Raw genomic sequence first — 18,383 nt, 5'->3', positions numbered from 1 at the left:
TTTTTTGTACTTATTGTTTTATCAGCCGTTGTTATCCGGCTCCAATCAGGGATTCCTTCCGGGTATAGGCGTTCCTAAGCCAAGCGGAGTTGATTGACGGGCTGCTAAAGTGCGTCACGCCTTCCAAAAATACCCGAAGTGACACTCGAGTGTTTACGGCGCCTGCGCAGTCAGCTCTACACGGCAGGCGCGGTAAACACCAGAGTGTGACTTCGGGTATTTTCGGAAGGCGTGACGCGCTTTAGCAGCCTGTCAATCAAATCCGCTTGCTTAGGAACGCCTATTCCCCACAGAAATACCCGCTCGGATTTGGATAACAACGGCTGATAAAACAATAAGTACAAAAAAAAAACCCAGCATACTGCAGATGTCAGCAGTATGCTGGATCTAATGGCAGAAAGTTGATTTTTGGGTCAACCTCCGCTTTAAGCTTTAATGTCCTTTTAAAGCCAGCCTCTGCCTGAGAACCCTTGACGTGTGCCATGAGCTTTTGTTTGCTCTTAGTGTGGTGTAGGTCGTGATACAGCTCATTGCTCGGATACCCGGTCAATTCTGTCGTTTTTCCAAGACTTAATGCCTGGCTTTATGGGATGTGCGTGAGCCTTTGTTCAGGCCTTGGTGAGATATCTGAAAAAGCCAGCTTTGCTCTGTGCCCTATGCCCTTTTCTATGCCCATGAATCAATGACTTTCCCAGCTGCTTATACTTCCTTGTCCTCTAGTTAGACACTGCTCTATTATTTGTGGACGGGAATGCTCCTTCTTAAAGTGTACTGGACTGAATGTATGATGAACATTACAGCAGTGGTAAATCAACATTATCTCCACTATGAAATGAAACCTCCGTGATAGGAAAATGGATTGGTAATCGATGGGTTAGATTAAATATTTGACATGCCACTCCAGGTGAGATCAGTCTCTATGATCACATCTCAGGTGCTGGCTTGCCTTATCGCTACAATTAGTTGTACCAGTAGTAGTAAAGCCTCTTTTACACAACGCAGACTACATTATGATCAGCAGGGGATTTGTCTGCTGATCGATGCAGAGCAGGAGGATGACAGGTCCGCGTCTGCTCAGTTTCTGCAGACACAGAAGGGACCCACTCTATGGGTGGCCGGGAATAAATGGACTCCGTTGTCTGTTTACACCTGACTACCTCTGATCCAATCTGCCAAGACGGATGGAGGGCAGCCCTTCTGTCCTTTTTTTTTTTTTTTTTTTTTTTTTTTTATATGTGTGCATTAGAGGTATGTGGGTGTAAATGGATGCACTGGTCCATAGAGGTGAATAGACCATCTGATCAATGCACCCGAAGAATTGACCTTTCATGTTAAAGGGCCTAACACTGCACACCATGATGCCAAATAATATTATTCCTTTATTAAAATATCCAAGTTCTATTCCGACATTTTAATTTGCATCTCAGTGGTGCTGTAATCCTATTTCTGGTACAATTGAAAAGGGTTGTTACTTTTCGATTTGGCAGAAGCTGACCGTTGGGCTCCTTTCACTCTGGGGCGGGAGGCGCGGTGGCGGTATAGCGGCGCTATACCGTCGGAATTGCAGCGGGATTCGGCCGCTAGCAGTGCGGTATTAACCCCCGCTAGCGGCCGATAAAGGCTTAATACCGCCCACAATGCGCCTCTGCAGAGGCGCATTGCGGGCAGTATTACCGCGGTTTCCCATTGTTTTAAATGGGATGGAGCGATGAAGGAGCGGTATACATACCGCTCCAAAGATGCTGCTTGCAGGAGATTTTTTTTCTCTCCTGCCAGCGCATCGCCTCAGTGTGAAAGTTCTCGGGCTTTCACATTGAGAAGGCTGCGCAGGAGTTTTTCAGGCGGTATAGCAGCGCTATTTTTAGCGCTGTAACGCTTGAAAAACTCCTAAGTGTGAAAGGGGTCTTAAAGTCATACTAAAGTCTCCTCCTCCTTCTTTTAAAAAAAAAAAAATAGCAAACATGTTACACTTACCTGCTCTGTGTAGTGGTTTTGCACAGAGCAGCCTCGATCCTCCTATTTTCATGTCCCTCATCAGCGCTCCTGGCCCCTCCCTCCTGCCAAGTGCCCCCATAGCAAGCAGCTTGCTACGGGGGGCACCCAAGCTAAACCGCAGCTCTGTGTGTCCATTCAGACACAGCCCCGACACAGCCTGGCCCCCCCTCCCTCTCTCCCCTCATAGGCTAACTAACTTTGACAGCAGCGGGACCCAGTGGCATTGATGCTGTGTCTCAGCAAATCAGGAGGGAGAGTCCCGGATGACCGAGGCACTTGTGCAACATTGCTGGAACGAGATAGGGGCTCAGCTTAGTATTAGGGGGGCTGAGGGGGACTGCTACACACAATGTTTTTTATCTTAATGCATAGAATGCACGAAGATGACAAACCTTCTGACTTTACAACCCCTTTAAGCTGGCCATACATCAGTAAATTTTTCATTCAACCAGCAGATTGATTGAAAGAAACTTACTCAATTTCCCCATCCACACATTTGATGGGGGAATCTCCCCCACTGAACTATTGTATTCTGACAGCAGGGAGACTTCCACTACGTCAGAATGCACTGATTAGCACCGCTGGATATAGCCGGTGACCCTGATCGAAAGACATTTTCCCTGCTCTCTGGTTGTACCCAAGTTAATCGATCGTCTTGGGTACAACCAGCCTGCTTATACATGGTCAAAATTCAGCTGGACCGGACACATTTTGATACTTTTATGGACCGGCTGTAATTTAAGTTTATTTTTTTGATTTTTGAGTTGCAAAGTAATGTGCCGTGTCCCACAGGAACGAATCGGAATTCGCCTTTCATCTGCACAATTAAAGTAGTGCCCTGGATTACTGTCTTATGAAATGCGGATGAGATGTACGGATTCCGGTAACACCAGAAAGCCGTGTAACATGGGAGCTGCTAATTTCTAGCATTGAGTGGCGTTATAGGCCACACAGAGGGTGATTGTTCCCATGCATTGAAAAGGGGGGTGGAGGGTGCAAAAGCCATGAGCGGAGCCAGAGGCAGTAAGCATAAGTAGTGGCGTGTCTGCTCCCCCTCTTCCCTCCATCAAAACAGTAGAAATAATCCGGAGATTTGGCAGCACTGAAATGTCATGTTTGTTGTCCCGCATGTGTTAACTCTCTCATAACCTGTGCTCAATAGGCAAATGTCTGTGCTGTATGTCCCCCCTTCCTTATATTCTCTTTTTCTCTTTGCATTTAGCCTCCTTCTCAGAAAGGGTCCGGAACATGTCTCCAGATGACATCAAAATCCCTCCAGAACCCCCGGGCCGATGTTCAAATCACCTGCAGGTAAACTGCAAGGACACACAAATCAATGTTTAGTGCAAAGCCATGTCTTCTGAAGATGTACACATTGACTATTTGTCTCCTCTGTGTTGTGGATTCCACATTTGAAGGGAGGAAGGTGTTGCGTGGCCACGTGTGTCTATGAGGAATGCAGTGTGTAGGTGTGAGAGGCCACCAAGGACAGCCCTAAGAGTTGTGCATGCTGAAACCTGCCCTACATATCACACATCCAAATCATATGCTGTGTGCTATATACTGTGTATACTCTTCCTCATATACCTCCTTTTATTACACGTGTATGAATGGAAGACTTGTGAACACTATGTTCACATATAATACATACAATGATGACATTGAACTTCTGGAGTGTAGGGTTGTCTGAGAAAACACGCTTATCTACCCCAAGCAAATTGTGAAATGTACCAAAGCAATACATAACCTCACCGGCCACTTTATTAGGCACACCTTGATTCTTCATGGCACAGATTCAACAAGGTGTTGGAAATATTCCTCCATAGTGACATGATAGCATCAAAGAGTTACTGCAGAATTGTCGGCTGCACATCCATGATGAGAAGCTCCCGTTCCACCTCATCTCAAAGGTGCTCTATTGGATGAGATCTGGTGACTGTGGAGGCCATTGGAGTACAGTGACCTCATTGTCCAGTGGTGAGATGATTGGAGCTTTGTCACATGGTGCATTATCCTGCCGGAAGGAGCCATCAGAAGATGGGGACACTGTAGTCATAAAGGGATGGACATGGTCACCAACAATACTCAGGTAGGCCGTGGTGTTTAACACCTTCATTACCAGGCCATAGTAATATGACACCGGCAGGAACCCTCCCTCCCAGGTGAACGTCGATGGACGTCCTTTCCTCCCTGCCATCTAGGAGGTGCCTGGCACCGCTCGTGAACCGGTGCACGTGCCCGGCACCACTCGTGAACCGGTGCGCGTGCCCGGCAGCTGCAATGTCTGCTGGGCACCCGCGATCACGGCAGGAGTGTGAATCTGTGTGTTTAAACACACAGATCCACACTCCTAGATCCACACTCCTATCAGAGGTGAGGAAACCGATGTACAGAGGAACACACATCGGTCTCCTCCCCTTGTGAGTCCCCCCACAGTTAGAATCACTCCAAGGGAACATATTGACCCCTTCAGCGCCCCTAGTGTTAACCCCTTCCCTGCCAGTCACATTTACACAGTAATCAAGTGCAGTTTTATAGCACTAATCGCCGTATAAATGTGAATGGTCCCAAAAACGTGTCAAGTGTCTGTCCGCCGCAATGTCACAGTAAAAATCGCAGATCGCCATTACTAGTAAATTAAATAAAAATGCTATAAATCTACCCCTATTTTGTAGACGCTATAACTTTTAGGCAAACCAATCAATAATCGCTTATTGCGGGGTTTTTTTTTTTTTACCAAAAATATGTGGAAGAATACGTATCGACCTAAACTGAGGGGGGAAAAAATGTTCTAGATATTCTGAAGATATTATAGCAAAAAGTAAAAAATATTGCACTTTTTTTCACAATTGTTGCTCTATTTTTGTTTAGAGGTGATCAAATACCACCAAAAGAAAGCTCTTTTTATAGGAAAAAAGGACGCTAATTTTGTTTGGGAGCCACATCGCACGATTGTCAGTTAAAGGAACGCAGTGCCGAATCGCAAAAAGGGGCCAGGTCCTTTTGGCAACAAAATGGTCCGGAGCTTAAGTGGTTAACCACTTGCTTACAGGGCACAGGCCACACGGATGGGCGCCACTGGTGGGTAACACGGATGGGCGCCACTGGTGGGTAGAACTGGCAGGTGGGCACAGATGAGGCAGCCGCTGCTCTCCTTGATCGGGACAGATGTCCCTCTGACAGCCACCGCGATCTGCCTTTTTTTCCCCCTCAGTGTGAGTTGACCCACCCTGTAACGGCTTTAACTCTTCTGGGAAGGCTGTCCACAAGGTTTGGGAGTGTCTATGGGAATGTTTGACCATTTTTCCAGAAGCACATTTGTGAGGTCAGGCACTGATGTTGGATGAGAAGGCCTGGCTCACATTTCATCCCAAAAGTGTTCTATCGGGTTGGGGTTAGGACTCTGTCCAGGTCAGTCAAGTTCCTCCACCCCAAACTCGCCCATCCACACTATATTGCAAAACAATGGGATAAAGGAATATTCCTGAACTTTGTTTTATCTTATGGTTACTGTGAAATTGTGTGAATGCATAAATGCAGTGCATGTTATTTTAGCTTGCAGAGCTTGAATTCATTGAATGAGTTTACCAAAAATGTAAATGAAGAATATACAGCCTCATGCTACATGCTGTAACTAAGCTGTATTTAATGCTGAATATTCTATATTAGTTTTCTATTTAAGATACATTAATATCTGTAGATACATTTTTAATCCAAAAGCATTTTATTAAAACCTGATAAAAATCTAAAAAAATCCTTTTTTTTTTTTTTTTTTTTGGACTTGCCGATGCCAATTGCCAAAACCTACCGTAACTTTTTTGTTTACGCTTCAGCTGTCATCAATGGTACAAAGCATTAAAAAGTTATTTTACAAATAACATTTTTTTTTCTTTCATTTTGCTCTTTAATGTGAAACTTGTAAATATATGTTAACGTAAAAATATTAAAGAACAAAGCAAACAAAAAAAGTTTTAATAGTTAATAAAATAGAAGCAATTATAAAATTAGCAGGGAAATAATAATCAAATGGGAAAGGAGAATAAGGAGTTAATAAGGCTGATTAGAGTAAATTATGGGATAATAATAATAATTTTTTTACTTGACAAGGTTGCTTTTAATCGACTTGATTTGCAGACCAAAGTTCATCTCTTTTGATCGGTAAATGAATAAATAGGACAGATAAGAAGATACAGCCTAAAGCTAAAACTGGAGCTTGCAAAATCGGGCTCATTTCTGCGTGGAAACCAATCGGCTTCCAGGTTTTATTGTCAAAGCTTAACGGAACAAGCTGCAGTTAGAAGCTGATTGGCTACCAGATTATGAGTGCTCAAGTTTTGGTAAATCTACCACCCCAATGTTTCTTTTTTTCCTTGTCTCTCTCAGTGCTGTGCAGATGACAAAATTCTTTTTTACTTGTGTCTTATAGCGCTGAGCAATGTTTATAAACGTTGCCGGATACCTTTTTTTTTTTTACAGCGGTGAGCAGGGAAACTGCTCTGCGCTTTTTACATGAATCGTGGAAATACTGGATTAAGATCGTGTGGGGGGTCGAATCGAGATCACGATCTTTTAACGATTAACCATGCAGCTCTTCTGGATAGTAAAGGCATTTATGACTAGAAAGGGCTGTGACATTTGGTGACCTTGGTAATCCAGTCAGAGAAAGTCTGTGAAATGAAATCAGGGAGGGGCACAGATGAGGCTTTTTTTTTTTGACTAACAACCGCAATAGCGAGTATTGAGCGATGTCTGCTGTTTCACACTTGAGGCGAATATGCTTGCCTTGGAGCACACATGCGTGCAGTGAAACGCTCTGCTGCTTGCAAGCATCCCTCCTTTGCTGGCGACTTCCATTTTGAAGCCTTTTCGGCAGTGAGGAAGTGACTGCCAAATTCAGCGAGGGAGCATCACTTACAGTAGGTAGCAGATAAGTGTTCTCCCTGTGTTTTCCATCGATGTTGTCACTGGTGAATTTTCGCTTGTGGCAATAGCCTTAGGCGGGCTGTTTACCATTAAAATGAAGGCAAGGTTTACTGAAAGCATTTTGAGGCTCATGTCTGTAGGAACATGGATCTGTTCATGAAATATCTTCTTGCAGGGCATGGTTGCATTAGAAGGGCCAAGTCTATTTAGAACTTCATGTATTTGGAAAAAAAATTAGTTGCATAATATTGTTATCCTTCTGAAATAATTTATTTTTTCTTAGGAAAAAATTCACAAACTGTATGAAAGAAAGCTGAAAGAAGGGACAGATATGAATCAGATGATACAGAAGAAGAAAGAGTTCCGAAACCCCAGGTGAGGTTGGAAAACAAGCCCTATATCATGAGAAATTAGCTGGCATTGCAAAATCCACACCCCAATTGCCATTTTTTTAGTCCTGTTTTTAAAAGGGTCAGCCTCCATGTGTTTTCTGAGCACCCAACTTTTATTTTTTATTTTTTTACTTCCTTAAGAGACGCATTTCTTGATCTGGTCCCACAGACATACATGGTAAAGTGAACCTGTCAGTATTTGCTTTACTCTTTGACTGCAAGTTCGTAGCCCCTCAGTGTACCGATTCAGCCTGAGTTTCAGGGGGCTCCGCAAATCCACAGAAATTTATTTAAACATGAAAGCAGTTAGCGCTTGGCCTAACTGGCCCAATGTAAAAAATCTGTCAGGCTGGTTTTACCCAAGTTAATCGACGGATCAACTTGGGCACAATCAGCCTGCCCATACATGGATCGAATCTTGGCCGGACCCTGCTAAACTGCCCAAAATTCTATCGATATATGGTCACCTTAAGTATTCTACCTTATTCCGCAAAAGGTAAGGATCATGTACCACTTGCAGTCTGGGGGCACGACACATTGCAAGGTTATTATTTTTTTTTATGTTTGTTTTGTAATTCCAGGAATTTAGCTTTAGGCCTGTGACTTGGAAACTTAAAGTTTCTCAGTTTGTGGCTTCTGAGATCGACGTGGTTTGGAGAACGCAACAGGGGGGTGCTGAAACCTCTAACCACTAGCCAGGAACACCTCTTTGGTGGACAAGAACAGAAAAGGGAATTGCACAGCGGTGTACCTTTTTGATGTATCTAGGGGGAATATAGGAATCCAAGAGCTAATTGGTGCCTCTACACTCCCTTCCGCTTTTTGGAACCCCCCCCCCCCCTCCGGTGTCACATTTGGCACCTTTCAGGGGGGAACAGATACCTGTGTAATACAGGTATTTGCTCCCACTTCCGGGCATAGATACCGGAGCCATCCGCGGGTATCTACGCCACTGCCTTCACCCCCTCCGCTGTCTTTTGGGATTCACACAACGCCCAGAAGACGACAAGGACCAGTGGGATAGCGCAGCGCGAGTCGCGAACGCGCAGTAGGGAACCAGGAAGTGAAGCTACAAGGCTTCACTTCCTGATTCCCTTACCGAAGATGGCGGCGGCAGCACACGAGAGTTGAGCGCTAGATCGGCTTCGGGTGCTGACATCACGGGCACCCTGGACAGGTAGGTGTCCTTTCTTTCAAAGACGGCAGCGGCAGTATTTGTTGCTGCTGACTTTAAAAATAAAAAAATAAAATACAATTTGACGGACCGCTCTAAAAAAATATAATATATTCTATTTTTTTTTTTTTATATATATATATATATATATATATATATATATATATATATATATATATATATATATATATATATAAAAAAAAAAAATAGAATATATATATATATATATATATATATATATATATATATATATATATATATATATATATATATATATATATATATATATATATATATATGTATATGTATATGTATATGTATATATATATATATATATATGTATATATATGTATATATATGTATATATATATATATATATATATATATATATATATATATATATATATATATATATATATATATATAAAAAAAAAAAAATAGAATATATTATATTTTTTTAGAGCGGTCCGTCAAATTGTATTTTATTTTTTTATTTTTAAAGTCAGCAGCAACAAATACTGCCGCTGCCGTCTTTGAAAGAAAGGACACCTACCTGTCCAGGGTGCCCGTGATGTCAGCACCCGAAGCCGATCTAGCGCTCAACTCTCGTTGATATATATAAATTTTTTTTTTTTTTTACATTTGCTAAGGTGAGAACATTCACATGTATAACACTCGCATCTTTTGAAAACGTCATCCCCCGATGTCCGTTTATTATATAATATAAACGTATATTATTCTTTCCTGGCCGTTCCCATATTGCTTGTGGGCATGTGAAGCCCACAAGCCTAATATTCCGGGATACGGTTCAGCGTTCACGCGCAGTATCACAGTATCGCTGCGCCGTAAGTGCTCGGCCCGTTGTGATGGCAACAAAGATAATCAAAAACACTAAGGCCCCGTACACACCATAGAATCCATCCGCAGATAAATCCCAGCAAATGGGTTTCAGCGGATAGATCCTATGGTGTGTACACGCCAGCGGATCTGTTTCCGCGGATATATCTCCCCTGGGATGGATTCCAGCAGATCGAATATTTGCTGACATGCAGAACAAATCCATCTGCTGGAGTCCATCCCAACGGATAGATCCGCTGGTCTGTACAGACTCACCGGATCCATCCGTCCAAAGGGATCCCCCGCATGCGTCGTAATGATTCGACGTATGCGTGGAATTCCTTATATGACAGCGTCGCGCACGTCGCCGCGTCATAATCGCGCGGATTTCAATGCGATGGTGTGTACACTCCATCGCATGAAAATCCGCCGAAATCCTCGAGAGGATTTATCTGCGGAAACGGTCCGCTGTACCGTATTCGCGGATAAATTCTATCATGTGTATGGGGCCTAAGAGACGGAAGATTTCCTCCCATTTTAAAAATGGTGTCAAAATCCACCTTTTCTCGCATCACTTCCGGTTTCGAAGTAACACGATTTTAGCCCTCGGCGATGCCCACTAACTCCTGATGACACACATCTCCCAGGAGCAGTAGCAAATTCGGAAGCGACGTCAGGAGCCGTGGTGAGGAAGGGGAAGAGACCACATAGCAACAGGGATTAAAAGGTAAGTAAAGAAAAAAAAAAATTCCAAATGTCATTTGTTATATTATTTGCTGTACAGTAATGAGAAAATATTTTTATGGGTGGAACTCCGCTTTAAAATACCACTTTGGACAGACTGACTACAGAAGCAACGTTTTTATGAAGTATAATATGAATTTATTCTATACAGTTATCCTTGCTTTAACAAATTTCCCTCTTCTTCCCCAGTATTTATGAAAAGCTCATTCAATTCTGTTCTATTGATGAACTTGGAACCAATTATCCTAAGGTAAGTGTAACTTCTTGTGTACCCTGCCATCATTGCAGAGAAGTTTAATGCACATGTTTTGCCTGTTTTTTTTTAAAAGAGAGGTATTGGAAACCCAAACAAATCGTAACCACCCAGATGGCTGCTGCACTGACCCCAGCTGCCCCCTGCCTCTAAGACCAAGGACTGAGCGATCGCAGACTGCTGATCGCTCAGCTCTCGGTCTTCAACCTACAGAGAGCTGGTGACTGTCAGTCACTGGCTTTCTGCTCAGCTCAATCACTTGGCTATTCTGCTCTGAGAAGTATAGCCAAAAAAGCTTTGACCATACTTCTCCTTTAAATAAACAAATCACCGCTAATTTTGAGCTTTAGGAAAGAAAATAATTGCTTATTGGCAACAGCAATCGGATTCCTGCTAATTTTATCTCTGCAGTATATAATCTGAAAGCAGATATGTTTTGGTTGCTTTGGGCATCAGTCCTATTTGTTCCTTTTTGAGTGAATGTTTATTCATTGATGTGCTTGTCAGTAGAGGTGAAGACCAGAATGTACTACACATGTTCATAACCACTACTGAAAGATTTATATGAATGAGCCATCTAATGATCTCTGTTTAATAGTTCATCTGTTACATGCTTTGATATTGGTTGGTTGTCTGTTTTAATGCTCAGCTTACTGTTCATTGTTTACAGGATATGTTTGATCCACATGGATGGTCAGAAGATTCTTATTATGAAGCTCTTGGTATGTCTGTTTTACCAATACTTTTTTTCAAGTACTCGCCAATACTGATTACCGTTACTTTTTTTTTAAATTTGCGACCGAATGTGTCAATGTTTCGTCACATTCGGCTACCCATCTCATTTTGCTACGGAAGTGACGTTCTGCCGAGAAATTTTGCGCATGCGCGATGTGTTCCAAATGATTTGCGACAATACAGAGCAGTGAAACCGTCGGATAATGTCACAGAAGTGACGTTGCAGACAATTCAAACGCTGGGCAATGCGTTCCAAGACTAATACTTCCCTTGTTTCCTAGTGTCTCCAGAACTGCCAGCTGTCCCTGTACAACCCAAAGCAACCTGTGGTGTTAGGTTCTGCATTGCTGGTACCTCTGGTGCTTATCCAGAGCAACCTGTGGTGATAGATCCTGCTATGCTGGGACTTGTTGTGCCTCTAAAGATGCCAGCTGCCCTTGGACTGCCCTATACAATCCAGGGCAACCAGTGCTGATTATCCTGCCATGCTGGGACTTGTATTGCCTCTAGAGCTGTCACCTGCCCCAATACAAGGCAGGGCAACCTGTGGTGTTAGATCCTGCTATGCTGGGACTTGTATTACCCCCTAGAGCTCAAAGCTGCCCCACTACAAGCCAGGGCAACCAGCAGTTCTGGAGACACTAAAAGTCCCAGAATTGGGTTGTACAGGACAGCTGGCAGTTCTGGAGACACTACAAGTCCCAGAATGGCATGATAATCGCCACTGGTAGGGCAGTCCAAGGACAGCTGGCATCTTTAGAGGCACTACAAGTCCCAGCATTGCAGGATCTATCATGACAGGTTTCTCTGGATAGGCACTACTTTTATATTATATATATATATATATATATATATATATCTATATCTCTCAGACCTCAAATTTTCCACTCGCATTTTGCGAGTGGAAAATTAAGTCTGGCGAGGAGCTTGCTGCCTGGGAGTGGGGGGGGGGGCGTGCACCGCTGGCGATCGGGGTTAATCGCGAGCCGTTCTCGCAGTGATCGCCCCGATGGCATAAAGAAAGAGGAGAGCTGTAGGATCGCAGAGCGGTAAAACCCGCTGTTACAACTTGCATTGAAATTTCCTCCGCTCTGCCGACAGCCCCGCCTCCTCCTGACCCTGCACCTGTGATAAACACATCTCAGCATTGGACTCGCATTCTGTCTATAACAGGCGTGGGGTCAGGAGGAGACGGGGCTGTCGGCAGAGCGGAGGAAATTTCAATGCAAGTTGTAACAGCAGGCTTTACCGCTCTGCGATCCTACAGCTCTCCTCTTCCTTTATGCCATCGGGGCGATCAGAATATCCAAGAAATACAATGGAAGTGCAGCCACCAATCAGCAACCCCCCTGGTACTTGTAGTCCCCCAGTGTGTATAGCTGTATGTCTCCTCCCTTTAGAGCGGTGTCACCCTCCTCTCCCAGTGTCACCGTCCTCTCCCAGCTATACTTCTCCTATGGATCACAAGGGTGCAGTTAGTTATGCATTTCTGTGACGCATATTAAGCCATCAGCAGGCTGAAGCCTACTGTCTGCTGATGTCACAGCCATTCCAGGCTCTGGAAAGATCCATGCCATATGGTTGGGATCCACCCAGAAGCCTAGATTGGCACCTGGCTCAGAATCTCGGCGATCTGCAAAGCGCCTGAGTCAGCTCCTCCCATCCTGTCTACAGCCCAGCTCTCCAGTGGGCGCTGGAGGGCAGAGCAGAGAGCTGGAGTCTGATAGTCATGGCTCTCTGCTGAGAGCAGAGGGGAGAACTGAATGATCAGTGGTGTTTGATCGCTCGGTTCTCACAGCAGCGCCGGTGTGAGACAGATGCAGCATCGGACCTATACTACATCCACCTAGGTGAGTATAACATATTTTTTTTTTTAGAAAGACATACTTCTCGTTTAAGATTCAACAATAAAACCTTGAAGCTGATTGGTTTTTATGCAGAGCTACACCAGATTTTGCACACTCCACACTTTAGTACATAAATTCTTTTGTGCATTAGAAGTACTTTGAATATGTGTCACTAACACACAGTTGACGTATTCTGTTGGATGGGGCTTTATAGATTATATACAACTGAAATAAAAGCTGTTTTTATTGTTTGTTTGCATTAATTTCCCCTAACAGTACACACCGCTTGAACTTATATGGCAAATGGGTATCCTCATTCTTTTCTATTTTTTTTTTTTTTTTTTTTTTCTTTAATAGCAAAATCCCAGAAGATTGAAATGGATAAGCTTGAGAAAGCAAAAAAAGAACGAACAAAGGTGAGTGAAGATCAGCAGTGTCAGAAATGTCATGAAGGGCAACTGCAGGCAATTTTTTCCTGTTTTGGGGTAGCGTAGCGTAGGGAAGGGTTACAACCTCTGTTAGGTTTTTATGGTCCTTTATGTCTCCTCACTTCCTGTCCTAAAATTGTGGTAGACGGAAGCACAAATATGACCTAGTTTCTGGCGCTAATCGTCTCTAATCTTCCCATCAAGCATTTTCCCAAGCTTAGGTAGATTATGTACAATCATCACAACCTCTAAGGCCCTTACACCCCTTTTTCGCCTGTTGTGCAGCCTTTGGGTTCCCTGCAAGCATTATTCTGCGTGTTGGTGGTTTTTCAAGCCAGGGAGGGAAACTATGTTTAGACTGGCTTCTAGTGGTTGAATGGTCTGGAATACTTCTTTTGCACCTTCTGATCTGTCCATTACTTTTCTCTTATTCAGTTTTTTTTCCCCTCTAATCTTTTATATTGCAATCTTGTTGAGAAGAATATCAATTGTGGTACAAGTAATTTTTAAGGAGGCTTTAGGGAGCACATGTAGAAGCTCTGATTTGTATTGGGGTTGTAATAGCTGTGATCTCTAGCAGTATAATAATGTGCTTCCATTATTACGGTCTCCTGAAACTTGTTCTCTGTCTCCAGTCATTCTTGTAGCATGTTCTTTCTCCGGTCATCTCATGTATGTTGTCTGCAATCTCTGACCATTTAATGTATCATCTTATAGTCTCTGACCATCTCCTGTTGGAGATGTCTGGAATTTCTGACAGCTTTCTATGGCATTGTATTCACTAAAAATTGTGTGGCTCTTTGACCACACCCAAGGCCCCCTTAATCGGGCAAATTGGCCATCACTGCTACAAGGTCTCTTGGTGTTAACATGGATTTGGGTTGTCTTGGCTAGCACTTGAAAGTGTTTTGCTGCTTATATTTGGCATATATTAAAAAAGATTTTTTACCACAGTTGAGAATTTTTTTTGGAGACAAAGTTGATATGTTTGACTTTTTCAGATTGAGTTTGTAACTGGTACAAAGAAGGGTACAACTACCAGCGCACCAACTGGGACAACCAGCACCACAACTACTGCCTCAGCAGGTTAGTATCCAACAATGTTTGTGCCTCTAGAAGTAAGAGCTTTTCATTTTTATTATTATTGGGATATTGGAGCTTTTATCTACTAAATAGTTGCTTCTAGTAGACCATACTAAGGAATTTTCATGTTTTGATGATGATTTGGAATTTGTTTCCTGTTCAGTAACATAGTTACTAATTAACAAATGCACACATTTGTTAATACACATTTATCAGATGCACAGAAAAGGAAAAGCAAATGGGACTCCGCTATACCGATGACTACTATTGCGCAGCCAACCATCCTCACCACAACTGCCACACTTCCTTCTGTCGTTACGGTAACCACCAGTGCAAGCGGATCAAGAACAACAGTGATTTCTGCTGTGGGGACTATTGTGAAGAAGGCCAAGCAGTGATTTATAGGAACACTTACAAATGAGACTGTAATGAAAAAGGGGGTCTTTTACTGACTCAGATCTCCTCAGTTTGACACACAATGGAGATTTTACTGCACGGGAATCCCCACACCAGCAGCAGCTGGGAAGGGAATGCCATGTTCCCAGTGTTTTAACTCTGGAGAAGACTGTCTAGAATTGCAAACGGCTTTGTGTCAACTTTGTTTTCAAAATAAAATTTTCTATTTAAAACTTGCCTAAAATCTTCAAGTTATTACTTTTTTCTCCTCTCCCAGCACACCGTATGAGTTTTGTAGAACTTGTAACATTAGACATATGGAAGTAGTTGGCACCAATGCATTGTAATCTTTGTACATGTGCACAGACCGTGCTTATTCATGAGCTCTTCAAAGTTGACCAGAACCATAGAAACTGCAACTGTGCTAAAAAAAATGCAGTAGAAAGGACTAGTCGCCAGAATTGCCTGTGGGCTCTAAGCAGCTAATCCTTTCTCATTTACTTTGCTTGTTCTGCCCACTGTGGAGGTGGCCATCTTGGTAAAGGCATGGCTTTGCTTCCACTTGTCAGAACTGCCTCCTGTGATTGTATATTTGGTACAGGAATATTTAGGAAGCAGCAGGAAAAGGTGCAGAAAGCACAGATCTACAGAACGAATGAAGCAGGTGGGGTCCTGGCACTGCAGGTCCTCAGATACAGCTTCCTCTCCAGCAACGAGAACAGTGAACAGAACAGTACTGACTTTACCAAAGCTCTCTCTTATTTGACAATAGCAAGTCAAAGGCAGCATTGCCTCTAACAAAGCAGATATTCACACCTACAGGAAGTGCACAGGAAGTATTTACTACAAACGGTAAGTCTTTTATTGGTCTGCTTATAGAGGAATTTCACTCTCCCCTTATGGTCTTTTTTCTTTCTTGTTTTTCTTGCTTGTATCACTAATTGTCCTCAGAAACCACACTCACATAGCCAGCGAAATCTAGCTTTGTCTGCTGTAACCGTCCCCTTTGGCACCGCACTCCGGATCCTGTACTGCCATCTTATATGCTGATGTCCTAAAATGACCTGGCGTCTTTTCCGGGTTCTTTCACCTGACCTCTTATGACATGGTGCTGCGCATTATTTAAATCGTCCTGCACATGTGTAAAATGCATGGGATTGCTCTGAAGCCTCCTGGAATGGGTGACGTGCATCATAGGAGGCTTCAGGCCGAAGGCATAAATCAATCTCACTTTGGTGAGAAAAGCCGGAAGAGGCAATCTGGGTCTCCAAAAAGAGGTAAAACAAGGAGGAAAAAATGTAATCTCTGATTTTGTAACAGGAAGGGAGGAGGAAAGAAAAATACATAAAGTGTGTAAGGAAGGGAAGATTCTATTTGAGTACAGTTAATCAAGATGTTTCCTATAGCAAAGCTTCACTTTTTGAGTTCAGGCCCAAATACAATTTCTGGGTACTTCATGGGGGGGGGTCAGGTCAGGTTTACGTGTGATCAGACTAGTGGAAGTTAGTTTCTGTTTAACGTCTGATAAATATTTTTTTTAATAATAATCTTTATGAGCTGTTGGTATTTAACCCAATGTGTATCTATGACAGCCGGATCCATAAACAAAAAAACACTTAGTAATACTAAACCTTAACATGTTAAGTAATTTGCAAAGTTTTTAAAATCTTTAATCTACAGCTTTCTTTTAGGGCCTAGCTGCTCACACCCAGCTGTTGAGGTCATGGCAGGGGAAATGACGGGTGTGCCTGGGCACACCCTAATCACCCCAGTGTGGCACAGATTCCCCCTGCTGCCCAGGCCCGTGTCATTTACCGACCGCTTCTTTTTCTGAATGAGCACAGTGAGTGATTGTACAAATCACTCACTGTGTCCATGCATAACTGAAGCCTAGTAAAGTGTGTTTATAGGCTTCAGTATGTGAATGAACAGAAAACCGCTCAGTGCAACGCATTTCCCATTCATTTACTGTCCAGTGCAGCGGACGTTGCAGAGAAAAGGGGATCTGTCCTCAGCCACTTTTCTCTGCAGAAGTTGAGACATCAGGGGTCTATTTAGACCAGTGTTTCTCAACTCCGGTCCTCGGGGCGCACCAACAGGTCTTGTTTTCAGGCTTTCCATTATTGTGCACAGGTGATTTTATCAGTTTCACTGCCTTAGTAATTACCACAGCAGTTTGATCTGAGGGAAATCCTGAAAACATGACCTGTTGGTGCGCCCCGAGGACTGGAGTTGAGAAACACTGATTTAGACCACCTGATATTTCACCAAAGCCTCTAGCGGGGCTCCAAAAAAAAAAGTAAAAGTAATAATGTAATAATGATAAAGAAGAAAAAAAAATTACACTGCCCAAGTGACACACCATCCACTGCCCTACATTTTAAAGAGTTTGTTTACAAAAAAAATGTCAATTTTTTATTGTCTGGTGCATTGGCTGACTTGACACAACAAAGTAATATTAAAGTCATATTATTTTTTATTTTTTTTTGTTAACTATGAGCTATAAAACTTTCCTAATAATAAAAAAAAATGTGATTTCTTCATCAATTTAAACCAATAAGTATTTTGCCACATAGTGTTGGTAAAAAAATCCAAATAAGCGTATTTTGATTGGGTTGCGCAAAAGTTACAGCGTCCACAAACCTATAGTATATTTTTATGGAATTATGTTTTTTTTTTTGTTGTTTTACTAGTAATGGCACTGATCAGAGATTTACAGCGGGCCTGCGATATTGCGGTGGACAAATCGGACATCTGACACTTTTTGGCAGCCAGTGACAGTAATAGTGATCAGTGGTAAAAATAAGCAATGTTACTGTACTAATGACATTGGCAGGAAAGGGATTAACATCAGGGGTGATCGAAGGGATTTCTGTGTTCCCTAGGAGTGATTGCTTACTGGGGGGCGGGGGTGCTTTGACTGGGGAAATGTAAAAAGATCCATTTTCCTTTCCTAGAGGCCTGGCCCCAAGCTATCTCTGCTCTTGTTTTCATAAAAGGGCTTGTGTCACTTCACTTGGATCGGCGTGGTGGTCGGGCCTTCTCCCACCAAGGTGCTGTATTATGGAATAGCCTCCCTGTCGAGCTCCAGGAGGCCCCTACTATCCTGGGCTTACGTGGGTTACTGAATACTTGGCTTTTCACGCAAGCCTTTCCTGCGTAGCCTCTCTTTTCCACTCCTTCTGCCATTCTGTGCTGCTTTTGGTTCCTGGGTCATCTTTTCCCAGGAACTCTGCTATGAGCATTGGGACCCTTCGGGGGAAAGACCACTCGATTCAACAGGAACACAGAATCGGCACCCCCCCCCCTCAAAAAACGGTCATCTGGCTGGTTTACAGACCGCTGTGCTCCTGAAAGATCAGTGGGTCCGTTTCGAAATCGCGTCCTTCAAACCCACTGATTGGCTTCTGCTGCGTGCGCCCATGCCTGGAACTCTCAGATCATGTACCAGGTACGTGATGTGCCGCGGTAAATCTACGGTGGGCGGTCGCTAAGCTGTTACATAAGCTGAAGTTGGCTGATTGGATACCATGCACAGCTGCACCAGATTTTGCACTCTGCAGTTTTAGTAAATCG

General features: G+C 43.2%; 1 protein-coding gene across 4 annotated transcripts in view; it reads left to right on the top strand.

Moving 5' to 3' along the window:
* LOC120918996 (SAP30 binding protein) overlaps positions 1-15,044 on the top strand; it is a 108,628-nt gene extending 93,584 nt beyond the window's left edge. For 3 of the 4 annotated variants that reach the window (XM_040330934.1, XM_040330933.1, XM_040330936.1), the window contains 7 exons: positions 3,218-3,306; positions 7,202-7,293; positions 10,255-10,315; positions 10,989-11,040; positions 13,258-13,316; positions 14,330-14,414; positions 14,628-15,044. In XM_040330934.1, coding sequence (XP_040186868.1) covers positions 3,218-3,306; positions 7,202-7,293; positions 10,255-10,315; positions 10,989-11,040; positions 13,258-13,316; positions 14,330-14,414; positions 14,628-14,809 — 620 coding nt within the window. In that variant the 3' untranslated portion in view covers positions 14,810-15,044. Of the gene's footprint in view, positions 1-3,217; positions 3,307-7,201; positions 7,294-10,254; positions 10,316-10,988; positions 11,041-13,257; positions 13,317-14,329; positions 14,415-14,574 lie in introns of all 4 variants that reach the window. The other variant, XM_040330935.1, reaches the window with a different exon arrangement.
* Positions 15,045-18,383: the final 3,339 nt, after the last annotated feature.

This window comes from Rana temporaria, chromosome 12, assembly GCF_905171775.1.
Source record: "Rana temporaria chromosome 12, aRanTem1.1, whole genome shotgun sequence".
In the NCBI taxonomy this organism is placed as follows: domain Eukaryota; kingdom Metazoa; phylum Chordata; class Amphibia; order Anura; family Ranidae; genus Rana; species Rana temporaria.
Note: the sequence above shows the minus strand (reverse complement) of the source record. Positions and strands in the feature narration are given on the sequence as shown.